Raw genomic sequence first — 19,974 nt, 5'->3', positions numbered from 1 at the left:
AGGCCCCGCCCCTTCGCCTTGAATGTCCGCCCACTGGGCGGTCCATGATCTCGGAGCCTGTGGAAAGGACCGGAGTCGCGACAGGTTCCGCCCCCACGAAGAGACCCTTTTCCGATTTGTTCCGGCGCTCGCGCAGTTCCTTCTGGGAGTTGTAGTCTCTGACCCTCCATTCCCGTGGCGCGGTTCGGACTCCGCGTCCCAGCGTTCCGTGCGCGAAGCCTGGAGCACTTCCGCCCTGTTGTGAAGTGGGTGTCTCGGTGGGTGAGTCCGGGTGGCGGGGCGGGGGCAGCTGAGACTCAGGCTCTGGGTTGGAGGCTTAGGTTGTGGTGGTGTCCCAGGGGGCCAGGGAAGGTGAGAAGGGAGAAAGAAGCTTTTCTGTGGGGGTGGGGGTGAGGGGCGGCCAGAGGATGAAGCGTCCGGAGATGGGAGATGGGAAGGGTCACAGAGGGGTCGGGGATGAGCGGGGACATAGAAGGCCAGGGGAGTGAGGAGGGTCGTAGAAGGGTCTCTAGGTGAGGAGACCGAGAGAGGTTCTGGAGATGGGAGAGTCCTAAAAGGGTCTGGAGACCACAGAGGGAGGGATAGAGGGTTCTCAGGCCTCGGCAAGAAGTGAAGAGAAAAGGGCCTGAGCTTGAAGCCCGACCTTAAAAATAGTGCTCCAGCCTCTACCTGACCGCCTCGACTAACATAGCAGATTTGATACCGCCTTACACTTCCTCTAATGGTTGTGACTTCTGGCACGCAGCAGGTGGAACTGGCTATTGTGTTTGGCCCCAAGCCAGCGCCCCCTTTCCTTTCGCCTAATGGAAGTGAGTGGCACCGTCGTCCAGTTTAGCCGGACATCCTCTGATTCCTTTTGCTCTAACACATCCAGAATTTTCAGATCCCTCTTGTTTCCTTAATGTGTCCTGAATCTGCCCCTTTCCGGTCAGGGTTTTTGCTGAAGCCTCCCACCTCGTCACCTCCCCAGCCTGGACTGACACATTGTAGTAGCGTCATCTGTTTAACCTACAAATCTGGTTGTGCCCTCTGCTTAAAAACCTTCTTGGCTCCCATCGCCTGTAGAATTAAGTCCAGACACCTAACCTGATAGTGAAGACTCTTCATGAACTCTCTGTAGCCTAATCCCAGGCACCCCATGCTCCAGGACTGTTTGGTTTTCCCCATCTCCTGGAGAGGCTGTTTGGTTTTCCACCTTATGTGTGCTGTTCTCTCAGCTTAGAGAACACTTTCTCGCCCCGTTGTCTGCCAAGAGAACCGTCCTTCCAGGAGCCAACTTGAATGTTACTTTGTTCTCTTACCTTAAACAGATTAAGTCACCCCTCAACCCCAGTTCCCATAGATCTCTTTTGCTGCATTTACCACATTTGATCATAATTATCTGTGACTTTTTTTTCTTTTTGTTTCCTCCACTTGACTGTAAGTAAGCATCTCCAGGACAGGGACAGTTTCCTAGTCCCCTCCATCTCCTCATTGTCCAGCCCAGGGTCGTAAATACTTGATGTAAATCCAGTAAATCAGTAAACACTTGACTGCTTGATGCATGTGTGAATAATGGCAGTCTAGGATGAGCTTTGCTATACCAGTCTTGAAGAGTGCTACTTCCGGTGGATTTCTAGGGCATGAGCTTTTCATCTTCTGCCTGTCAGGGCTGTCTTTGCTGGGTGCTGATTCATTACCTATGGGAGTTTAAGCCGGGGGTGGCAAATATGTAGAATGTGTGCTGCCACGTCTTCCTGTGTCTGGTGGTCATAGCTAATTGGTGACAACACATAGTGACACGGGTTTCAGAGTCCTTAGTGCAGTTGACTGAAATTGGTGCTTTATGTGAAGCCCATTTCCTCTCCCTGGTTTAAGCCCTTAAATGGGAGGTCAAGTTACTTTAAGCAGTAGCCTGGACCATCAGCCCAGTAAGCTTGACAGCCTTTGGGGACTCCTAGTTTCTTCTTTGGAGGTCATAGACCATTCTTGGCTTTTGCTATGGGATTGGGGCAGATCCCTTACCAACCCACTGTTCAGTGGGTGGGTTCCTTATGTCCACATCCACACTCAACACCCGAGGAGCCAGGATGCCCCTCAGCTTCCCTGTGTTTGTAAAGGGATCCTGACCCAGTCAACACTGATCCCTCATTGCTTTGGGAGAATCTGTACCCTTTCTAGATCTTTTGGGATATTGGAAGAGACCTTTGAGATCATTTAGCTGAAAGATGGTAAAGTGACGACAGCCTATGCTGAAAGAAGCCTATCATCATCCTCTATTTAGTCCTGGTGTTTCAAACAATTTTGAGTTGGTTGCCAATATTTAAAAATCCAGAGTTAGCTTCTCTTGGAAAAAATAGAAGGCCTGGGAACTGGGCCAGTGTTCTCTCTACTGCTCCGTAGTTAGCCACAGCCCCCGCTCTACTCATGTACCCGTTTACATTGCCTGGCTCCTGTAGCCATTTAAATGTGTAGCTGCTGATTCTAGTCTTCCTGTCCCTTTGCTCTGCTCCCATCATACTAATTGGGTAATCTGGGGCAGGCACTGAGTAGGGTCAAGCTGTAAGCTGCAGAGGCCACATGACCTGTCCAAAGTCACACAGCTAATAATGGCAGGATTGGAACTGGAACCCTGATTTTCTCCCTCCTGCCTTAATGGTCTTTCCACTCTTGTACCATCTTCTCAGGAGTTTGGATGATTGGCATACCTAGAGGAGGCTGGATGGTGCAGTCAAGAAAAATGAGTGGAAAGAATGAATCTTGGCTGAGTCCCAACTCTGCCGCTTGCTAGTTGTGTGACCTTAGATGAGTCTTCTTCATAGAAGCTCAGTTCCCTATATGTAAGTTGAAGATATGGACTCAAACATTACGGGATAATTATATTCTAAAGGCAGCACTGAAGGTGGAAATCACATTTAGCCAGAAATCACAGTCAGCTTGAAAATCCTCTGGCAAGGAGCCATTTAGAAACCAACACACTGTCTTTCAACAAGCTAACCAGCACAGCTGGGTTTCCTTGTTTGAATGTCAGATGAAAGAGTTGGCCTGTGTTTAGGGACCCTGCTGTATGAAACATACTTTGCTCACACCCTGGAAAGGAAGGCTGGAGGGAACTCAGACCAACCTGGGAGCCTGGAAGGTCATGCTCATTCTGAAACAGACACCTTGTGAATGGAACTGACTGCACCATTTAGATTACGGGCTTTCTCTTCCTGGTGTTGGCATGCAGTTTCCTATGTGTAAGTTACAGATCGCTGTAGTACAGTCCCACACCAATGACACCTCACTTACTTGCCTGGAAGATTCAGTGAGATTATGAAGATGGAACTGTTGGCAGTATGCTGGTGCCTCATGGGCACTCAGTAGATGGGTTCTCTCTGAGGTTGCTGATCCTAGCATGGCCCAGATCCTCCTGGTCATCTTAGGACTATTGAATGCCCTTGTCTGTTTTTTCTGTCAGCTCTGTGTAAAGTCACCCTGCTATTCACTGACTGTATTGACCTCCCTCTGTAGATAGGCCGCTAGTCATTATATGTCTAAGAGAGTAGCAGAAATAGCTTTCAGATTTGTATTTGAAGCTAACCTTTGGGACTTGCCAGTCTTAACAAAAGAAAATACCTATTATCTGCTACCCCGGGCTTTGGGCCTGGCAGAACTACTAATTGCTGATTTTGTGGTAATGTTCTCTCGGTGCAGGAGCACAGACTTCTTTGCTTGCTTATTGACTGTCTCTCTCATGAGAGTGTAACTTTCCTGGAGGTAGAGACCATCTGTCCCAGTTACTGATGGCTCTCCAGCGACCAGTACAGTGCAGGTACATAGTAGGACTCTGTAAATGACTGATGGTGAATGAGTCCTTGTGAGAGAGCGACAGAAATGGTTTTGGACTAGTGCATGATTAAGGCTGTGGTTCAAAAAGGAAATTGCATGAAAAGTTAATTCTTTAGCTTAATATAAATGATGGCCCTTCCATAGCCCATTAGGCTTTCGATGTCCCAGATTTACTATTTTAATAAAAGGCAACAAGACTTGCTAATGGTCCTGCCGTTTAGCAGGCACTGTGGATACAGAAATGGGTAAGATGGATTGCTGGCCCTAATACAGTCCAGTGGGGCTGTCAGAGGTCAGAACAGGGAACTACAAGGCTGTAGAAGAGCACCTATATCAGAGGCTTGTGCCAACTGCTTTGGGAACACAGGCGTGGGGAGGTAATTCTGGGAGAGTGGGGGTGGGGGCAGGGCATGACAAGGGCATGACCTGGGAGCTGAAGGACAAAGAGGAACTTGCCAGGTGCTCATTAGTCATGATCCTAGCCTCCTTGTGTATGTGGAGGTCTTCAGGACAAGCCTTTACTTTGCATCACCCTTGCCTTGTTTCTGGACAGTCCAGTCAGATGGCCTAAAATCTATATATCACCCCCCCTCCGTTCTCAGTTCAGCTGACTCATTCTCACTTGGGGGTAGCTGAGAGCCTCCTTTGAGTGGGTGTTTTTAGTGTCATCTGGATTTGTTGGGAATGACACAAAGAGCTCATTTTTCCAGATAAGCCAGCATGAGTGTCGTCAGCATCTTCATTGTGTAGAAGAAGCAACCCCAGATGTCCCCTCCACAAATATTTCCTGAGAGCCTCCTGTGCGCTGTGTGGCCCACTTATCGCGGGGCTGGGGGAGGGACGGGGCAAACCGTATTCCTTGTCCTCAGGCTGTCATCTCTCTGTGGCCACACATACACACACCCCTTTAATACAACATGGAATGTGGCCCGTGTGACATTGATGGAAATAAAGAGGAGAGGAGAAGTCCTTCTGGCATGAGCACGAAGGTCCTTTAAAAAAAATCTAGTGTGTGTAGAAGGGGATTAATTATAACACCTGCTTCATGACACGTCACCAGTGTGCACTGACCATTGTCTCACCGTTTATTGAGCGCTTCCTGCATGCCCTGAGCACTGTGCCAGGAAGCTGATGAACTCTTGGGTAAGAGAACTACAGGGAAAATGTAGGTGGCGTGGAAGCTGGTGGCTCAGGAAGGACTGAATCTTGTTTCAGGACATAGGGAGGGCCTCTTGGAAACAGTACAGTAGAAGCTGAGACCTAGCTAGGTGAAGAAAGGGAGAACACTTCCCAAAGAAAGCGGCTGGTTGCCCGTGGGAGGGTTCAGCGGGCAGCAAGCTGTGTGGCTGGAACGCCCTGAGCAGCGGGAATGTGGCAAAGAGATGAGGTGCGGATGTGGGCTTCGCACTTGATCCTCAGGGATGTGGGAGGTCACTCGAAGGTGTTTAGCAGGAAGCGACCCTGTTAGACTGGGAGCTGGTTTGGTTGTGGTGTGAAGAAGCCCAGGTTGGGGTGAGGGGAGAGCAGGCAGGAACATGAGTCAGGAGGCTGAGGCAGTGAAAGCATGGCTTAAAACGGTGGCATTGGGGGTATAGATGCCTAGAAGTCCAGGAGGACACAGCTTGGTGATGATTTGACTGTGGGGGATGTTGGAGAGAGATGATGACCAGCTTTCTGGCATGGGTATCCTGATAGAAGGTGGTGCCTTGGGGTGCCTGGGTGGCTCAGTCAGTTAAGCATCTGCCTTCACCTCTGATCCTGGGGTCCTAGGATCGAGCCCCGCATCGGGCTCTCTGCTTAGTGGGGAGCCTCTTTCTCCTTCTCTCCCTGCCCCCGCCCCACTGCTTGTATACGCACGCTCTCTCTCTCAAATAAATAAATAAAATCTTAAAAAAAAAAAAAAAAAGAATGAGGTGCCTTAGCAGGGTGGAGAGTTCCAGAAGAAGGACAGGTTTGCAGGAGAAAAAGATGAATTCAGTTTATGGCCCACTGAGTTCGAGGTGCCTAGTAGACAGTCAAGAGGAAATGTCCTGTAGATGGTTGGATTTGGGGTCTGGAGGTCTGGTGGCAGGTCCTGGTGGGAGTGTTGGGAGTCCTCAGTTTTGGGATGGTGAAAAATGCCAGATGGGTGGGTTGACCAAGAGGGAGTGTGGAGTGAGAAGGATTTTGCAAGGAGAGCACCCCTAGGGGAAAGCTGAAGGTCTGTGAAAAAAGGCCTTCTGGAGGGGGTGACGTTTGGAACCCACCTTGAGGAAGGGTCAGACTTTGGGCCTGCATAGAGGAAGGCAGGCATGCTAGATGGTGAAGGCCTTGATGCCAGAGTACAGTGTTCTGGCACGTCCCAGAGGACTTCATACCGTGCTGTCCTCCAAGGCGTGCGGCTGATGGTTTGGGTGCCCTTTTATGCTTCTTCCTCTCACACCCCAACCCCAGACAAAGGCAGTGGAAGGTACAGGGGTCCTCTTACACTGTCCCTTGTCTCTCTGCCTTTAGAGCCTCGGGGAGCATTGCCTCTCCTAGGAGCCCCTTGAAGGACACGCCTTAGATGCAGGAAGACGTTGAATGAGGACAGCCCAGCTGAAGCGAGATATCCTGGACTGACCATGGCCGTGGCCCTAGAACCCCAGACCCAGGCCTCTCACCAGCCAGAGCCTGAAGACCTCCTGATTGTGAAACTGGAGGGGGACTCGTGGAGATCAGAATCCAAACTCCGGCAGGAGGACCATGTCCCTGTCCCTGGCCCTGAAGCCTCTCGCCAGCGCTTCAGGCAGTTCCGGTACAGGGATGCGGCGGGACCCCACGAAGCCTTCAGCCAGCTCTGGGCGCTCTGCTGTCACTGGCTGCGGCCGGAGATCCGCCTCAAAGAGCAGATCCTGGAGCTGCTGGTGCTGGAGCAGTTCCTGACGATCTTACCCACGGAGGTCCAGGCCTGGGTGCAGGCGCGCCACCCTGAGAGTGGCGAGGAGGCAGTGGCCCTCGTGGAGGATTGGCACCGAGAGGTCCGGGCTGCGGGCCAGAGGGTGAGGCAAACGGTCTGTTCTCCAAGGAGTGGGTGAGGCAAGGCAGTGGGGCTGTGACTAGCTTGCTAATTGCCAAACGCAGTGGTAATAATCGTGATTGTTGTTGGTACTGAGCAGCCAATATTTATTGAGCACTGCTGTGTACCCGACACATTCTCAGTGCTTTCCGTGTATTAACTCATCTAATCCTCTCCATGGTTTAATGAGATCGGTACTATTTCCCTGATGTTACCCATGAGGGAACTGAGGCAGAGGACAGATGGGTGGTTGGCCTGAGGTCGCAGAGCCCCAGACAGCAGAGCCAGAATGTGTGCCAGCCTGACGCTGAAGCCCGCGTTCAGAACCACCGCCCGCATTGCCTCCCGGGCCTGTATTCACAGTGTGGGTTTTTGTATTATGTCTCACATGGGACAAAGTCTTGAGGTGCTTACAGCCGAAATCTGGGTGGACAGAGGTGGCATTATCATCCCCGTCGTGTAGATGAAACTAAGGCCCCCAAACTCAGGTGGCTCGCAGAGCTCTGTCAGTCGAACCAGAGCCTAAACGTATATTCTCGGGTTCCAAGTTCGATGTTCTTTCTGGGACATGACAGGTGTCTCATCCGCAAACCATGGGAATTGAAACACCTCTTAGGCATGAGGCTCAAATAGGTTAGTAACTGACATTTTCCTGAGCACTCACTCACTGAGCGTCAGACACCGCTCTCCGCTTTCTCTGTGTATTGCTCCTCTAATCAGCATAGCAGCCCGAGAAGGCAGGTGCTGTTCTGCCGCCATTTTTCAGCTGTATAAACCGAGGCTCAAAGAGGTAAGTAACTTGTCTAGATTTATATAGCTAAGTGGTAGAGCTGAGATAAGGGAAGTGAAAGCCTCGTGGATTTAACATTCACAACAATTTGCAAGAGACTTTATAATTTTTATATTATTATAATTTTATATTTTATATAATTTATAATTTTAAATTTTTATAATTTTCCTGTGGTACCACCTTTTTTTTTTGAATCCTGCTTTTGGAGCTGGCATGTGTAGAACAAAGTCCTTGAAGCCGCCCGGAACCTTCATCTCGACGTAACCCTGTTGTTTCCCCTTGTTACATAGTTTTTGTGATGTTTTAGTTCATCCCGTTTTGTTGGGGGAAATTATAGGTTTGAGAACATCCCTTGCAAATGGCAGGGGTTTTCTGTAAAAAGTAAAGCTTTGGGCAGATGTGAGAGGGGAAGAGAGGTTTGTGATCTGTGGGTTGGCTTTTTGGACTCCTTTACAAACCGATTGAAGACACAGTGTCCTATTTGAAGTTACAGGACTAACTATGAGAGAATGTACCTTATTTGAATTTACCAGCCTACCCTCCCATATTCTTTCTTGTAAAGAAACCAGCTATTCCTCTTATGTGGCGTGTGAAAAACCAAAAATGGAAGTCTTAGGACTTCAGAGCTGAAAGATGAAGACCTTGAGACCCAGAGAGAGAATTGATTTAAATCAAGGTCTTTATGACTTTTTATCTGTAAAATGAGGGGGTTGGACTAGACCAAAAGTTCTCAAATTATACCCCTGTGGGCTGAGCTGAGATTGAACTGCTTCTAAAATTGGAAAAAGAAAAAAAGGTAATGGGACGTTCTTTATGATGTGATTTTATTTTTCTGTTTGAACTTTCTCTCTGCTCTGAGTGCTTACAAGTGTCCAAACAAACGGATAAGTAGCAAAGGAGTTCCCTGCCCCCACAGACCTTACAGCTTGTGATTACATTGTGGGGTACCTGACTCGGTTACATTTTCCACAAAGGAAGTTTTGCCAAGACCTTCCAGCTAAATAGGTCCTGTGGAGAGAACGGCAGGAAAAAGGCGGTGCTCTGGGCAATGTCCTTCAAAATCTTTTCCTTAAAGAGACATTTCAGCTCTGCTATTGGGTGGGTTTTGCCTTGTTGATTCTGTGATCACCTCTTCCAGAACCCCTTTCCCCATCAGGTGCATAGTCATTTAAAATAAAAAAATATATATATAGACTTTATTTTTTTTAGAGCAGTTTTAGGTTTACAGCCAAACTGAGCAGAAAGTGCCCAGATTTCTCATACGCCCCTGTTCCCCCAGCCCACCAGCACATCGTTCCCCGCCAGAGTGCCGCACCTGCTGTGATCGGTGAACTTACACGGACACGTCACTATCATCCAAAGTCCTTAGCTTACATTGGATATCACTCTTAGGGGTGGACATTCTGTGGATTTTGACAAACGTATAACAACATGTATCCACCAGTATAGTATTATATGAGGTAGTTTCACTGCCCTGAAAATCCTGTGTTCTGTGTCGTTATCCTTCCTTCCCCAACCCTCTGGCAACCACTGATTTTTTTACTGTCTTCATAGTTTTGCCTTTTCCAAGGTGTCACATAGTTGGGATCATACAGGATGTATGTAGCCTTTTCAGATTGGCTTCTTTCACTTAATGGTATGCATTTGAAGTTCCTCCGTGTGTCTTCCTGGCCTGATAGCTCATTTCTTTTTAGCACAGTAATATTCCATCATCTGAATGTACTGCAGTCTGTTCACCTACTGGGGAAGGACACGCTTCCGAGTTTTGGCAATTAGGAGTAAAACTACTATAAACATCCATGTGTAGGCTTTTGTGCGGTGCACAGGCATTTTTGATGGATTCTTTACTTGACCCTACCCCAGCCACTCTTTCCTTCTTCTTGTCACTTGAATCTCTTCCTTTTTGCGTCTACAGTTGCCATCTGTGGAATCAGAATCTTTGCTTAGGTGTGTCAGTAGTTAGAGGAGCTTGGGCTGCGAGGGAGGATTATTATGGGGTCTAGTCACACAATTTCTCTGTAGATTATAAGATTGTAGCTATAACAAAGAGAGGCTGATTTGTTTTTTACTTAAACAGTCATGGAGGAAGGTTCTGAGCAGATGTTTTCTCCTGTGAACCACACAGGACATTGGTGGATGGCCTCATCTGGAAAGGCTTTTTAGGCTCAGGGCCCATTCCTGTATATCTTAAGGATAAACATCCCTGTCTTTGGGAGAAGATTGGAGTTTTCAGATCAGCCAAAGATTTTTGGAGTTACAGGTTTGTTTCACAGACTCAGTAAGTTGAGGAAGGTGGATATTATTATTTTGAATCAAAAATAAGGTTCAGAGCAATGTATATAACAGCTGTGTTTTATATAGAAATAGGGAAGAAAGAAGAGTCTGTACTCCTAGATGCTTGCTTATAAAGAAACTGAGACGATGCAGAGCAGTGGTTTCCTGTAGGGAGGAGTGGGGAGAAGGAAGACACTGGGTAGATGGGATGGGTACAGGGCTGGGGACGGGCTATTTTCACTAACTAGACCTTCATGGTTTCTATTTCTGAAGCACCTGAGTTTTGAAAATACCTACTGAAACATTGAAACACATTTTTTGAAGTTTCTATAAGGCAACGAGAGTGTTACATTGTTGAGGTTTTAGGGCCAGAAAATAACATCTCCACTTCCATCTCTGAACTTGGAACCATGGACAGATAAGAAATGAGCTTTATGAGAATGCGGAGTTAGGTACTATCCTCTCTATGATTTTTCCCTCTTATTTTATATATGTGCTCTGTGCCTCTGAGTGCTTTTCTGCCTGAACTTCTGCACTGAAATCAAAATTGCCACTTCTGTTTTTCCTTTGAGTTACAGTGCCTCGTCTCTGCTTCTCCTTCTGTTTTAAGAGTAGAGGGGCCGCTCTCAAACAGCGCATACTTTCATTCCATTTTAAAATTCCATCTGTAAAAAAAAAAAAAATTCCATCTGTAGTTGTTTGCCTCTCCCTTCTCTTATATTTATTTTTGAATTTTCTTTGCTTTGCAACAGGAATATTTAGAGCGATTATTTTTAGAGTTATTGTTATATCTGTTTTTATCTTTTGACAGATACCTGGTTAACTTTTATCTTTGCTTGATACCTTAAAAATGAAATCCCCTGTTTTTGATGTTTAGAGTTTATGTTTTAATGTCATAAAATCATGTGACATGATTTATCTCTGTGATTCAGAAAGGTTTGGGACAGTAGCAGCCTCATTGAGACACTCGTGCGGTCTCCCCATGTTGAACAAAACAGTAGTCATTTGGTGGTATCAATGCTGGTCTGTTTACTAATGTCAGTCTCATGGCTTTGTTGTCATACTTTGAGTCATCCTTGGATCTTAAAAAGAGACTGTGAACCTCTGGACCACAGCTGTACTCAAAAGAGCATTCCCTGCCCTAGCAACAGTGGTCTTATTGAACTGATGATTGGGAATTTTGACCCTCTGTGTGTAGGAACTGGACTTGTGTGCAGAAGAGGCCAGGTCCTTAAAGGCAATGCAGGAATCTCAGCCTTGTCAGCTGCAGCCGGCGAATCACTGGCCCGAGGCACAGCGCCAGAAGCAGTGGGTAAAGAATTCATGCCCTGACCTTCCCAAGCATCTAGACACCAAGATGGTGCCACAGCCCTTGAAGGAGAGCGGTGAGTACCAAGAATCAGGGAACCCAGGGGAAGAGAGGAGAAGATTAGAGGGAGTAAGGAAGGGCGCACAGGGAGGCGGGATGTGAGGAATTCACGGCAAGGGAGGAGTAGTGTCTGATGGGCACGCTGAGAGGGAAGGCAGGTTAGCATTGTGCAAGGAGGGGAAGCTGCTGGCGATGTTGGCGCGTCCCCCTGAGTCGAGTCACATGGCACGTCCGTGTCGGCTTGGGGTCAGGTGGTGATCATAGAGGAGTCCGAGCTGCCCTGGCTGGTCGGGTGGTCTCAGTTTGACGCAGCGTGGCCCTTGGAAAGCTGGACCTGGGAGGGAGTGGTTCCTGGGAACCAGAGCTTGGGTTTCAGAGACTGTTCCTTCTCCTCAGCTGTCCTCACTCCCCGAGTCCCTGCTGTCCCAAAGATGGGGAGTGTGGGAGATTGGGAGGTGACAGTCGAGTCCCAGGTAAGCTGCTGTTTGTCCTTCCTTTCCTGTCCTGGCTTCTCTTAGGCCTGTGCCCCTGCGTCCCTCTTCTCTCTCCATGGCCTGCCCTTGGCAGGAGGGCGTGTGTTGGAGGGTGTTAGCCTCTGCCCCCGACCCCCATCTGCTGGGCCTCTCCTCAGTCATGCTGCTTCTTACAGCGACGGCCTCACGCGTGGTCTCCCTGTGTCTGTGACCTTTCCTGGGCCCTGCTAGGGTTCCCAGGCTGATTTCAATTGTGGTCCTTGTCTCGTACATCTCACAGGAAGCCCTGGACCCTGGCAAACACGCTGAGAAGGAGTTCTGCAAGGACCCCCCAGGAGACGGGTGTGGGAGCGGTCTGCCCCTAGGTAAGGAAATAGTGCCCTCCTAGGAAGCTCTTGTCTGGTTTCTGGTACACTCAGGTCCCGAAGAATGTTTCATCTCTCCCTTAAGACTCATGGCTCTGGGAGGTCTGGCGCTTGAGGCACAGGAAGAAGACAGCTCTCTGCGGCCAGCACTGGTGGCAGGGATGGAGTGGGGGGCGTGGGGTCTGCCTGCATGGAGGCTGGCGGCTGGCTTCTGAGAGCCTACCCTCCCGGGGCTCATTTCCTTAGTTTGTTCACCACGGCGGTCCTGTGCCGTCTCAGAACCCAGTCCTTTCAGCGGCAAACAGGGTCCATGTCTCACGGGCAGACTCCAGTGAGCTGAGCCCATGAGACTGATGCACTAAACCACAGTGAGACGCCCCCATGGCCAGCCCCTGTCACTGTGGGCGTGTCTCCACAACATGAAACCATTTCTCTGTGGAGCCTGGGGTCAGTGTGAGGGGTTAGACGCGAGACGGGGATAAAGTGGAAGACAGTGCTAGCTGTGCCTCCTAGGGGAGCTAAGGGGAGACACGGGAAGTTGTTGGCACCTTTCTTGATCGTAGAACTCCTTTTTCACATAAACCGTGATACCTGGGTTAAGTGTTCACAGCAAGCTTTGGGAAATGCTGAACCAAGTAAGGCTAAAGTTTCTCACAGCTCTCAGCTCTTTCTGATCTGGTTTTCTTCAAATATTTATTTTAATTAAAGGCTTCCTGTTTTGTTAGGGCTGGGAGCTGTTGGGCCAGCAGTCCTTTACACATAGCTGCTAAGTGTTAAAAAAATTAAGGAAACATACTTTCTCACGTTTTTAGAAGTCGAGCGGAGGACGCGCTCCAGCCCTGGTACAGAGCGTCTCCGCAGTGTCATGGCAGACCGAGGGCCTTCCTCTCTGTTCTGCCGTCCTCAGTGTCTGTCTCGCACTAGAGCTGTCATTGGTCATAATCAGAAGATAGAGGCCCATGTCAGTTGGGCTCACAAGTTTCCTAGCAAGAGACACACACAGGCACGCACACGCATGTGCACACACAAACATACACGGCGAATGAGTAGGAGAGAGGAAAACCTTTTCTCCAACCATTGAATTCATTCTGGTCGGGCCAGTTTGGGCCACATGCCCATCTGTGGACCAGTAACACTCATTCTTTGTGTGATGTATTTCATAACTACAACAAAGAAAGCAAGCGAACAAAGCAAACAGGTTGCTTAACGTGGGGAATTGGCATGGGAATTTCTCATTAGCCTCATGCAGGGAAATGATCTCTTTTAGGGGCATTTTGGACAAACACTCTCCTCAGTGTGTCATTTCTACTTAATCATTTCTCTTCTTTCTTAGGAGTTCCAGTTTCAAAACCAAGTATCAGCTGCCAGCAAGAGCAAGGACCAGAACTTTGGCGTCCAAGCTTTATACATTCCGGAAAAAGGAACACTGCAGATTATAACCCAGGTAATGAGCAAACAAGACCAGCTCAGGCATTGGCCTGGAGAGACTCAAAGGCCTGGGAGGAACCATACCAGTGGGACACAGAGGACATGAAGGTGTCGGGTGTGCACTGGGGCTACGAGGAGACCAAGACTTTTCTGGCAATTTTGAGTGAGTCTCCTTTCTCTGAAAAGCTCCGGACTTGTCACCAGAACCGCCAGGTGTACCGGGCCATTGCAGAGCGGCTGAGGGCCCGGGGCTTCCTGCGGACCCTGGAGCAGTGTCGCTACAGGGTCAAAAACCTCCTACGGAATTACCGGAAAGCCAAGAGCAGCCACCCGCCAGGGACGTGCCCCTTCTATGAGGAGCTGGAGGCCCTGGTGAGGGCACGGACGGCCATCAGAGCCACAGACGGCCCAGGAGAGGCTGTGGCACTCCCCAGGCTGGGGGATAGCGATGCAGAGATGGATGGGCAGGAGGAAGGGGGCTGGGAGCCTGAGGAAACGGCAGAAGACTGTGATGGTGATGACCTGGCCCCTGATGAGTCCATCCGGGAGCCCAGGATCCCAGGGGGCCCAACTCTGTTCCAGAGTCGTATTGGTAAGAACAAGGGGTGTTGTAGATCCAGATTCCAACACTCCTGCCAGCCCAACCTCTGCTCCCTGAGTTCAGGGCATAGACTGGATTGCAAGTCTAGATCAGTGCCCCTGGAGTAAGGGCTTAAGTTCCTTTGGTTGTCCTTAAACTCCTACTCTTGCCTCCTATGATCAGTTTCCTAGAATGAGTTTTAGCTGTGGAAGCAAACTTTTGAGACCTTAAGGAACCCTAAAGAGGTAATTCAGTATCAGTTGACCTTTGAACAATGTAGGGGTTAGGGTACCAATCCTCTGCTCTGTCGAAAATACACATATAACTTTTGAATTCCTCCCGAATTTAACTACTAATAGCACATACTGTGGACCACAAGCCTTACCGGTCCTGTAAATCGTACATATTTTATATATGTATTATATGCTCTAGTCTTACAATAAAGTAAGCTAGAGAAAAGTTACTAAAATCATAAGGAAGAGAAAATACATTTACAGTACTGTACTGTACATAAAAAACCAAATCTGTGTATTAGTAAATCCTTGCAGCTCAAACCTGTGTTGTTCAAGGGTTAGCTGTATTTGCCAGAGTATGTCACTAGGAGGATGGGGAAGGTTGTTGTGTTACATGAATGAACTTTTAATTTTAATGTGTAATGAGCACATCAACCTGTGGTTATAGACAGTAACTTTAGTAAAGAAAGATACAGAGTGAGATATTTAACATGTAACAGAAGTCATGACGGTAAGAGTTAAACACATGACGTTCAGGAAACAATCATTGTGTAAGTGGAAACACAGAAGCCCAAGAGATGAAGTGTGTTATCTAAAGATACACAGTGAGGTAGGGGCAGGGCAGAGCCCAGAGCTCCTGCCTCCAGTTTTATGTGTTTTTTTTTCCCCCTCCACCATGCTGCCCACCTGGGCTGCATCATTTACCCAAAGAGAACCTGAGAACAGACCACCCCCTTTTCATTCCTCCACAAAAGGAAAGGGCATCCTCGGTTGGATGCTATTGCAAGATTATTTGAAGTCCAGTTATGTCTAGGGATTCTCAGTTCCCATGTTCGTTAAGAGGAAAGTTCATAAAATAAATAGAGGATGTGTATGGGATGGATGTAGAGAGAGTCTCTTGGGTCCCAGCGTCAGGCCTTTCCCCACACCAGTCAACTGAAGCCAGAGGAGTTGTGGTCACCTGGCATAATGTGGCCACCTAAGTCCTCTTCAGCTAAGACTCAAGAGTTAATGGGAACTCTTAGAAGAGGTGGGGTGGAGTGGGAGGCCATGGCATACCTCTGAGAAGCAAGGGTATAGTCTTTGCTGGGGCCCTGGGTGCCTGGAAGAGGGTCCTGTTTTCGTTCTAGGCATTTGGAGGGGGGCAGGGGACCATGAACCCTGATGACCTAGGCAGGTCTCATTATGCCTCACAGTTCTGAACTCTTCACTCCTGACAGCAGGTGTGCACTGGGGCTACGAGGAGACCAAGGCCTTCCTGACCATTCTTAGTGAGTCCCCATTCTCTGAAAAGCTTCGCACCTGTCACCAGAACAGCCAGGTGTACCGGGCCATTGCAGAGCGGCTGTGTGCACAGGGCTTCCTGCGGACCCTGGAGCAGTGTCGCTACAGATTCAAAAACCTCCTTCGAAGCTACCGGAAAGCCAAGAGCAGCCACCCACCAGGGACGTGCCCCTTCTATGATGAACTGGATTCCCTGATGAGGGCGCGGACTGCGGTCAGAGCCATGGGAACCCTCAGGGAGGCAGCAGATCTCCCTAGGTCGGGGCAGAACAGTACTGAGGCTGGTGACCAGCAGGCCTGGGATGAGATGGCAAATGAAGATGCCATCAAATCTTCAGCCCCATGTCCTAATACCCCAGATACCGGTAAGTGGGGAGTAATTTGATGCCCACAAAATCCAGAAGCTTGCAGGGAGAACAAGGGGGCCAGCTCATTTCTTGTTTGTCTCTGAAGTGTAAGAGAGAATGGAAATGAATAGGAAAAGCATTTGTGATTTGCTCAGATGATTCAGTCTCTAGCTTTGTGTAATCCCCCAAATGAGATAGGCAGTCAGGTCTTAATTTTACTGGGATTTAACTGGGAAAATAGAGAGTTTATTCAGTTTTCCGTGATGCAGGCTATTTGTAATGTGCTAGAAGAAGGAAGTGTTCAGTATTGAGTAGAGGGATGGGGGAGTTGGGCAGAGACTGACTAGCTGGCCGCGTGGCCTGGGCCTCATGATTCCGTCGGTGGGGTCACCATGTTCCAGGCTCCACTCTCTGCTTTGCCCTTCAGAAATTTACAAATGTCCCCAAACTTGATTAGTTTCATGTTAGTTGCATTATAAGATGTGAACAGAAAATAGGTGATAAAATTCATGCTGAATTCACAAACACAAGGTCCATAAATAGATGTTAACTAACGAATGAAGGAAAACTGCATTTCTGTCTATTTCAGGGTTTGAGATGAGGCCTAAGGATGAAGACCAGATTTCGGAGCAGGACATTTTTGAGGATTTGCCTGGAGCCTTATCAAAATGCACTAGAGAGGATGTTTGCCACCCTCCTGACTGGGGGCAAGACAGTGAAAATGAAGAGGAAGGTGAAGGGCAGTGGGGAAGCACCCAGGAGCAGTGGGAAGAATGTTCTTCTGAAGAGGACTTAGAAAAACTTATCGACCATCAAGGCCTGTACCTGGCAGAGAAACCCTACAAGTGCGATACATGTGTAAAAAGCTTCAGTCGGAGCTCCCACTTCATTGCCCACCAGCGGATCCACACAGGTGAGAAGCCCTACAAATGCCTTGAATGTGGGAAAAGCTTTAGTGATCGCTCCAACCTCAATACCCATCAGAGAATCCACACTGGGGAGAAGCCGTACAAATGCCTCGAATGTGGGAAAAGCTTTAGTGATCACTCCAATCTTGTCACCCACCAGAGAATCCACACAGGCGAAAAGCCCTATAAGTGTGGGGAATGTTGGAAAAGTTTCAACCAGAGCTCAAACCTCCTGAAACATCAGAGAATCCACTTGGGAGGCCATCCTGACCATTACAGTGAGCCTGGGGAAAACTTGGGCCTAAGCTTATCCTTCAGTGCTCACTGCAGGAACTCTGTGGAAGAGACGTCTTTTGAACAGCCTCAGAGCACCAGTAAGAACTTGAATTCTGGCCCACACAGCACCAACTCAGGGGAAAAGCTCTACCAGTGTTCTGACTGTGGGAGAACCTTCTCGAAGAGCTCTGCCCTCATCAGTCACCAAAGAATCCATACGGGAGAGAAACCATATGAATGTGCCGAATGTGGGAAAAGCTTCAGTAAGAGCTCCACGCTGGCTAACCACCAGCGAACCCACACGGGGGAGAAGCCGTACAAGTGTGTGGACTGTGGGAAGAGCTTCAGTGAGCGCTCCAAGCTCGTCACACACCAGAGAGTGCACACGGGAGAGAAGCCCTACAAATGCCTGGAGTGTGGGAAGTTCTTCCGTGATCGTTCCAACCTCATCACTCATCAGCGGATTCACACGGGAGAGAAGCCTTACAAGTGCAGAGAGTGTGGGAAGTGTTTTAACCAGAGCTCTAGTCTGATCATTCACCAGAGGATCCACACTGGGGAGAAACCCTACAAGTGCATGGAGTGTGGGAAGGACTTCAACAATAGCTCCCACTTCAGTGCCCACCGGAGAACTCACATGGGAGGGAAAGCATCTTAGGAGACCCCCCTGACCCTTGCCATAGCAAAAGAGAGAAATGTATATTTAACTCTTCTCAGATCGTTAAGATATATGCTAGAAACTTACCCAGTTTTTAAGCTTGGTGCATACCCAGGAAAGCTGTCTTGGTATGATCCAGGTTATTTGGAAGTGAATTACAAATGCAAAGGATCCAGATTTGAAGGCACTTTCTTTTCTAAATTTTTAAAAAAATTTTAATTTAAAAAATTTTTAATTTTTAAAATTTTAACTTTTAACTTTAATTTAGTTAACATACACTGTAGTATTTGTTTCAGGGGTGGAATTTAATGATTCATCGGTTGCATATAACACCCAGTGCTCTTTCTATCAAGTGCCCTCCTTCATGCCCGTCACGCAGTTACCCCAGCCTCCAGCAGCCCTCAGTTTGTTGCCTGATGTTAAGAGTCTTTTATGGTTTGAAAGCACTTTTCTTAAGTGTAATTTGTTTTTCTCCTGTAAACTGCCCCTCATGCAGTCCTCAGGCTATCTTTACATTTGCTATTGTGGGAGGACTTTATCAGTGTTTGAGCCAGACTGATAACATAGGGGATTAGAGGGAAATCCGTGGTCCTGAGCAGAGATTCCAGACCTCACTGTGCCTTTACACTGTCCCCAGGTACACACGGTGCATTGGCAAATTCTCATACATGGCAGGTTTCAGCTGGGGTGTGTCCATATAGAAGAACTTTGAGACTGGGAAATCAATCAATGGCTTGAAGCAGACCACCATGACCTCAGCAAAGAGGAGGAATGTCAGTGACATCATTACTAAATATTAAAAATAGCAAAAGTAGCCAGTATTTATTGAGCATTTGCTCTTTGGCAGGCTCTGTGCTAAGCTCTTTGTACAAATCGTCTCACTCCTCATGGCAGCCTTGGGAGGAAGGTACTAATCTCCCCATTTCCCAGAGGAGAAACTGAGGCTTGGCAAAACTAAGTAAACTGCTTCGGTGGCATGTCTGAAAATGGCAGCAGCAGAGTTTGTCCAGGTCTATCTGTCTGTGGAGCCTGAGGTGCCCCTAACCATTGTACTGAGTCCCCTTCTGCCATAGGGCGGGTAGCTCAGACCCCAAAGCACTTTGTGGGCCATGTTTCCTACTAAAATTCCCTTAGGAATTCTCCTTTTAGCAAATTCAGAAAACAGGAATCCCTAAACATGAAAGGGTCTGGAATGGCCTGAATTCGTGATGCTCGGAGCAAGGCTGAGCTAGTATTAAAGTGCTTGATGTGGATTTCCTTCTTTGCAACCGTATGGGGGAGAGATACAGGGGGTTGAGACTGGGGAGAACAGGCAGCCACTGTGTACCTCTTCCCATGGGATACAACTTCCACGAAGAAAATGGGGTTTAAGAATTGTCCCCTTCCTCAAGGAGTCTGTCCTCTTTGAGTTAGACTTGGCTGAATTGAAAATGTTAAACCTTAAAGAAACCCAGGCCTGTGTTTTCATCTCCCCAGCCCTTTTCCTCTTGGTGGTAGCTGAGCAGAGGTTAGGCGGGAAGCGTCGACGTGCCTACTGAGAGGGCTTTGACCACTGCCCTGCATCTCAGGTGTGTGCATCTCAGTTTTATCCTGAGCCAGCTTGTGCCAGGTCTGCCCAGTGCTTCCTGAATGTTGGCCCTCCCACAAAGACCAGTCAGAGGGGCTCACCCACGATGGTTTTCTAATTTGCATACTTTGGCCTTCAGAGTTTCTCCTTAGGAGGGTTTAAAAATATTCACCATGGTCTTTGGTTTCCAGAGGATTTTAAAAGAAAATCCTTGTTCTGACATCTCCGCTTGTGACATCGAGAGGCCATCATGCCCTGGGTATTTCATGGACTTGGGAAGTACCTAGCAGATGGTGGATGTGATGGGAAGAGTGGAAGTTTCTATTCACACACGAGGGAGCCATCGGACAGTTCTGCACTCCCACAGAGTGAGATCACTCCTCCACCCCCTGCCTCTGTTTCCTGAGAACCAGCTCACCCGGGGCCACTGCCTGGCAACTCCTTCCCTGTTTACCTCTGCTAGCTCACATGGTCTCTGAGGGGCAGGGTCGTGGGTGAGCCTTGGGTTGGCACCAGCAGGTGTCTGCAGTACCAAGATGAGGCACACGGAGCCATGCAAGCTGCGGGGAAGGGAG

The 19,974-nt window shown here is 48.5% G+C and overlaps 1 protein-coding gene across 4 annotated transcripts; it reads left to right on the top strand.

Annotated features, from left to right (window-relative positions):
• Positions 1 to 203: 203 nt before the first annotated feature.
• Positions 204 to 18,113, top strand: ZSCAN20 (zinc finger and SCAN domain containing 20). 4 transcript variants are annotated; one of them, XM_045982200.1, is made up of 8 exons: positions 204 to 257; positions 6,304 to 6,830; positions 11,110 to 11,296; positions 11,677 to 11,753; positions 12,034 to 12,118; positions 13,452 to 13,562; positions 15,583 to 16,008; positions 16,580 to 18,113. In XM_045982200.1, exons 2-8 carry the CDS (start codon positions 6,414 to 6,416, stop codon positions 17,830 to 17,832), a joined length of 2,556 nt encoding a protein of 851 aa, XP_045838156.1. In that variant the 5' UTR covers positions 204 to 257; positions 6,304 to 6,413; the 3' UTR covers positions 17,833 to 18,113. The 4 variants fall into 4 exon arrangements, with proteins under 4 accessions (XP_045838156.1, XP_045838147.1, XP_045838138.1 ...); XM_045982191.1 differs by having other exon boundaries at positions 15,580 to 16,008; XM_045982182.1 differs by having other exon boundaries at positions 13,452 to 14,138.
• Positions 18,114 to 19,974: the final 1,861 nt, after the last annotated feature.

This window comes from Meles meles, chromosome 1 (assembly GCF_922984935.1).
Source record: "Meles meles chromosome 1, mMelMel3.1 paternal haplotype, whole genome shotgun sequence".
NCBI classification, from domain to species: domain Eukaryota; kingdom Metazoa; phylum Chordata; class Mammalia; order Carnivora; family Mustelidae; genus Meles; species Meles meles.
Note: the sequence above shows the minus strand (reverse complement) of the source record. Positions and strands in the feature narration are given on the sequence as shown.